This window comes from Xenopus laevis, chromosome 7L (genome assembly GCF_017654675.1).
Source record: "Xenopus laevis strain J_2021 chromosome 7L, Xenopus_laevis_v10.1, whole genome shotgun sequence".
NCBI classification, from domain to species: Eukaryota; Metazoa; Chordata; class Amphibia; order Anura; family Pipidae; genus Xenopus; species Xenopus laevis.
Window position 1 is genome coordinate 112863043 of NC_054383.1, and position 6380 is coordinate 112869422.

General features: G+C 42.0%; 1 protein-coding gene across 2 annotated transcripts in view; it reads right to left on the reverse strand.

The window, feature by feature from the left end:
• Positions 1-3600: 3600 nt before the first annotated feature.
• The window catches only part of pafah1b3.L (platelet activating factor acetylhydrolase 1b catalytic subunit 3 L homeolog), a 10726-nt gene continuing 7946 nt past the window's right edge, over positions 3601-6380 (reverse strand). For both annotated transcript variants that reach the window (XM_018224377.2, NM_001089828.1), the window contains 3 exon segments: positions 5757-5873; positions 5395-5517; positions 3601-4390 (listed from right to left, as the gene is read on the reverse strand). In XM_018224377.2, coding sequence (XP_018079866.1) covers positions 4121-4390; positions 5395-5517; positions 5757-5873 — 510 coding nt within the window. In that variant the 3' untranslated portion in view covers positions 3601-4120.

Here is a 6380-nt window from a genome sequence, read left to right on the forward strand (position 1 = left end):
AGTAGTCAAACGAATAGTCAAACGATTTTTAGTTCGAAACGTTACATTCTAAGTCGTAGTCGAAGTAGCCAATTCGATGGGCAAAGTAGACAAAAAAATCATTCGAAATTCAAAGTTTTTTTTATTCTATTCCTTCACTCGAGCTAAGTAAATGTGCCCCTATGTGTCAGATATTCATTGACAGTTAGATCCAATATATCTTTTATATATATATATATATATATATATATATATATATATATATATATATTGCCTAGAAGATGTATTAGAGCTCACTCTATTAAAATCACCAGACATCATGTCTCTACATGCAGAATTTGTGCAAAAGGCAGTTATTTTGTTTGTATTGGAATCAGTTATTTCATTGACCTCTAATACATCTGCTAGGAAAAGAAGCCCCCCTATAAGATATATTGGATCTAACTGTCAATGAAAATCTGACACCCAACTCCTGAATGAAGAGAAACAGATGCTGAGAGAGGAATAGTGAAGATGAACTTTATTATTTCAGAAACAGTACAGAATATTTAATTGAGTGTATTTACAAAGTGTCTTATTTCAGTATGCTGAAGCTTATATTACATTTTAATTTTTGCGAAAGTTCTGCTTGAGGGATCTTTTTTTAAAAGTTATACATAAAATGTACTACTAAGGGATAGATCTACTAAAATTAGATGATTAAAATGCCCATTATCAATTTTGCATAGGCTCGTATAGTAAGTGGTGTCTGAAGATGACTGGAGGCCAGACAAATGAAAGAAAAAGTATAATGGCTCCTCCTATATGGTGTCTTCTCATTCTCGCTTCAGTTTTGTACTCCTACTACCCTGAACCAACTGCTAGTAAGGCAGCAACGTGGAACCCCACCAGCAGGGTGCAGCACTTGCAGTGCAGATCTATTCCTAAGGGATTTACTGGTATATAGAGACCACCAGTAAAAAGGGTGGTGAACAGTTGTACATTTTGGGGAGTTCTCTGGCCTTGAGATAAACTTAAATCCGTAATCTTCACAATTGACCCCTTCCCGGAAGGGCTCCCCAGAGTGTTGGGCAACTAAATACCGGGGGGTATCAATAAACAAGGATCTGTTCATGTATATACACCTTAACCTTGATCCAGTAGTACTAACACAAAAACTAGAGATTTGGCAGAATCTTCCGCTGTCTGTGTCAGGCAGGGTAAATGTTTTTAAAATGATATTCCAACCAAAATTGATATATAGGTATTGGACCTATTATCCGGAATCATCGGGATTTGGGGCTTTCCGGGTAACAGGGCTTTCTGTAATTTGGATCTTCATACCTTAAATCTACTAGAAAATCATGTAAACATTAAATAAACCCAATAGGCTGGTTTTACTTTCAATAAGGATTAATTATATCTTATATAAAATTCAGAGTGTAGGACAAAAGGACAAAATCGCAGGTTTACTGCTCACAGTGCTTCGCTCCTTTCAAAAAGCCCTGAAAATGGCCTTCGGTAATCCAGAGACAGTCAGTATGAGGAACCTGCACTTGCCTCACTTTCAGTTGATCCCTGTTGTAAGTTGCTGGGACCAACATGACATCAAAACCTTAAAAGATATAGCCAAAGATGTTGACTGTAAGACATTTCTGGTCCTTAAGCAGAAATTCAGACTCTCTACTAATATGCGGTTTAGGGATTTATAACATAAGTATATGGATTTCAAACACAATTGCCTTCCAAACTGATACACCTCAAAGAAACAACTTTTAGAAGTTGCTCAACCAGGTCTGCAGAAACCGTTCTCTGTGTTAAACCTTGTGAGCGCTAGCAGGCCCCAATCCTTTGGATAAGGCTAAGCAAAAATGGAAAGGGGATAGCGCTAGTTGGAAAGATGCGCATCAGTAAGTGCCCAGTGTATCTCCATGCAAGACCGCTTTATACAAATGAACTCCTTAACAGTGTATATCTCACTCCTCATGGACTGGCAAAACTGTACATTAATGTCTCTGATGCTTGCCCCAAATTAGAGAATAACGATGGGTCTTATCTTCATGTATTTTAGACTTGCCCAGAAATTCAGAAAATTGGGGGGGGGGGGGTGTACTAAAGTACCTGGGCCTTAGACACAAAATAACAGGAAAACACATTGGGTAGAAAAAAGGTTAAAATATACTTAGTTCTGAATTTGTTTTGTTTCAAAACCAAGTTTTGCATGCCTTGTACTGCTGTTTATAACAAAATACCCTCTGTAGCATTACTTTCTGATAATCCTCTCTCTGGTGTCTGTGACTCCTGCACATGCTCAGTGTGACCTGACCTGCTCTAGTTGCTTCCTGTGCTCGTCCAGCTGCTGATCATCACACTCGGGACATTGCCATTGGACAAAAGTTGGTAGCAGGTATGTGAAGATAAATGAGGCCCTGTTTATACATAGGATTTAATATTCTTTTTTAATGAAAACTGCCTGTTACCAGCAAGGCCTGGTCCTTAGCATATAGCTCTGTGAGAGGCCAATCAGATGGCTTGCTAATTAAGGTACTAAATCAAGAAAAGATCTGCTTGTTTGATGATGTCATTATTGACTTAAGACTGGGAAAGTTTAGGTGGGAGACTGAGTTGTCCAGTAGAGCAGGGCTTCTCAAATTAAATCTTTTCTCCCTCCCCTGCATCTCATTTTCAGAACCCCAGTCTTACCCATTCCTAATACTAATGATGCACCAAATCCAGGATTTGGTTCGGGATTCGACCAAATCCTTCTGCCCGGCCGAAACAAATCTTAATCTTCTTATGCAAATTAGGGGAGGGGACGAAAATCATGTGGCTTTGTCACAAAACAAATAAAAAATGTTTTCCCCTTCCCAGCACTAATTTGCATATGCAAATTAGGATTCAGTATTTGGCCGAATCTTTTGCAAAGGATTCGGGGTGTGGCCGAATCCACAATAGTGGATTCGGTGCATCCCTATATAACACCCATCAGTATTTTACATGTTTTAATACAACCAAAAATGAAAATAAACTGTAACTAGCCTGGGCTTTAATGGTCAGTCTTTTCCTCCGTACATACTGTAACATTCGTCTTCTGTTTGCATACAGTATATTTAAAGGGGCTGTTTACCTTTAAATTAACTTTAAGTAGAGAGTGATATTCTGAGACAATTTGCTACTGGTTTTCATTTTTTAATATCTGGTTTTGGAGTTATTTCTATTTTTATTCGGCAGTTCTCTGATTTCCGCAATATGGTTGCTAGGGTCCAAATGACCCTAGCAACCATGCACTGATCTGAATAAGAGACTGGAATAAAAATAGGAGAGGCCTGAATAGAAAGATGAGTAATAAAAAGTAGCAATAACAATACGTTTGTAGCCGTACCGAGCAGTGTTTTTTTTTTTTTTCTTCATTGGGGTCAGTGACCCCCATTGGGAAGCTGGAAGGCAAATGATTCAAGAACTATAAAAAAAATGAAGACCAGTTGAAAGGTTGCTTAGAATTAACCATTCTATAATGTACAAAAAAAAGTTAACTCAAAAGTGAACCACCCCTTTAACAGCAGGTTCAGTATCTTTTCCCAAACGAGGAGATCAGTAGAATATTGTGGATTTACCCCTGGAGAGGTGATACTCACACGCCTGTAAAGTCAAAACCAGGTTTATTATACGTCTCTGTGTGCTAGTGATAGAGCAGGCTGGATCTGTAAGTTTGGGGGAGCGGAGGTGCATCCTGGAGGCTGGTAGACAGAGAACATAATACTTCTGATACAAATACACAAATATGACACAGGACAAGGGAAATAAAACAATAAGATGCCCAGAAAAGAGAAAAGGAGAAACGTCTGTGCTGCCCTCCATTGGGGCAGTTATAGATGTGATGGGGCAGGGAGAGCAGTTGCCCTGAGCATTTAGTTGGTTCAGTCCTACTCTCCATAGAGGGAAATACTAGTCACTAATCCACCTGATCACTATTCCAGGTGACTCTTATGCTGAAGTTGCTTTCTGCCCCTCGGTAAGGAATAGACGCCATGTCCAATTCCATCTCTCCAGGATTTTTTTTTCTCCAAAACTGTAGCCCTTTCTGATTGGCCCTTACTAATTGGTGCTTACTGATTGGTGCTTACTGTTTGGCCCTTGCTGATTGGTCATTACTGATTGGCCCTTACTGATCAGGGGACGTGTTTGTGGCTTCCAGAAACTGCAGAAGTGTACGGTGCAAGGTGGGGCACACGCGTGTATAGCCGTGCCGGCTCAAGTGCAGGTAATCATACATGTCATGGTGACTGATGGTGCCGTCGGAATGCACGAAGCCCGGGTCAGCATCTAACAGGAATGCACTGGGCAGCGCGGGCAGCGCTTCCTCCAGTAACTTGTTCACTTGTAGATTCCTGTTCCGTAAAGGGTTTGGGTTCTTTCCCCGTGGGAGCAAGGCCTGCAAAGAGAGTTACAAGAAAATGCTACAAACAATACGATGAGCAGAAACTCACTCATGTACATGCCAATGATATCCTAGCAATTTGTTTGCAATTTGTTTGGACCCAAACAGGATCGGACTGGACATAGGGGGCCCATCGGGTGCCGAACCCCTGGGGGCCCCCCGCGTGTTTGTGCAAAGTCCGACAAGCACTGCCGCAGTTTGTATTTTTGGGGACCCGGCAGATCGGCAGAGGGGGTCTAAGCCAGTGGGGGCCCAATAGTTTTTTTTCCAGTATCCCGCGGGTCCAGCCTGACCCTGGACCCAAAAATGGGGGCACTCACATGTAAACTTGACTCACAGCATTTGGACATTAAGGTCACTCACTAGTTTTTCAGCATCTTGGGTAGAGCCCTGCATGGAAGGACCCATGCCCGACCCGGACCCACACCCAACACATCCCCCTACCCAGAACCACTACCCGACCTGGACCCTATAGAGTTAACTTACCTTCCGACCTTGGAACCTACAAAATTTAAAGTGACGTCACCATTGACCAGAAGTGACATCACTCCGGCGCTGATTCAGCAGGACATGGACAGAAAATTGCCAGTCCCACATTTTAGCTGGGTACCCAGACGGGTTACCCACTGATTTTCTGCCTGAAACCCGACTGTTTGGTGGGTATTCCACGGGTACCAGACCCAGTGCAGGACTCTAATCTAGGGCACCGCTAACCATCATGGTTTTTGATTTATATAAGGAAAGGAAGGAGGAACACACTTCATTAAACTGATACAGACCACAAAAAAAAACCAACAGGACTGTTCCTCATCAAGTTCCTTCATCTGCAGCAACAACAGAACTGATCCAGGAGATATATGATCGTATACATACGGATATAGAGGATCATACACCTTACACTTGTCTCTACTTCACTGAGAACCAATAAAACGGCAGCTAAAGCACTGAGCATTGTGGATATAGAGGATAAGGCAATAATGGGGGGGAAGAACTCTTACCAGCACAATGACTTTGGCTTGCGGTTGCCTGTGATGGATACACCGGATGATGGCAAGAATTCCTCCTGCAATCTGTTCAGCGCTGTGCCCTTGGTTATATGTGCCAACCCACAGCACAATGATCTGGGATCAGGAGAATGCATGTTTAATATGTTTGATTTTCACATAAGCAAGAGAAATCAACCTGACCGCAAATACCACGAGGAGGAGAATACATGAGTACTGGTCCGCTCCATTTAATTCTGTGTATGGGGTGACACTCCCTTCTCAACCCCCACACTTTCCCATATTCAGTTAACCCCCAACACGTTGTATATGTATTCACACCCCTCCATGACTCTTATCTTGAACTCTTCCCTCACCTTGGGTTTGACGTGATCAAGTTCTCCGTTCTCCAGTCTCCACAAAACGTGCTGCGTCCCATCACTTAACCCACCAAAATTCAAAGCGTGGAGTGGGGAGAAGAGCTCCCTCCAGACCTAATGGGAAAGACAATAATAATGTCTGAGGGGTTTGCAAGATACACAGACGAAGCTTTGCACTGCCTGCACCTCAGTAACAAGATACACAGATGTTGTGTCGTAATTCCAGGAATATCTAGAACGACGAGAATGTTTTCACCCTTATCTCACCCTAAGTGATATTGGGACTTCGGAGAAACTCTAGGACACAAAACAAGTATTTACTACAAACCTTACCCAAGCTACACTGTCCCTTACCCCTCCCTGTCGCATTGGGGGGCCAAGCTTGATTTCGGGAACCTTTGCTCTATATGATTTCTCTGAAAGAAATCAGGAACAAAATAAAACTCTACCATGTTTGTGGCTGAGATTCCAGTTATAGCTATAAACTTTGAAAGATAACGATATTTATTTTTTAATGCTTTCTGACTTTGCCACATTTCTGCTCAAGGACAGCTTTGCAGCCGACCCTGGGGTTAAAGGAGAACTAAACCCTAAAAATAAATGTAGCTAAAAATGCCATAT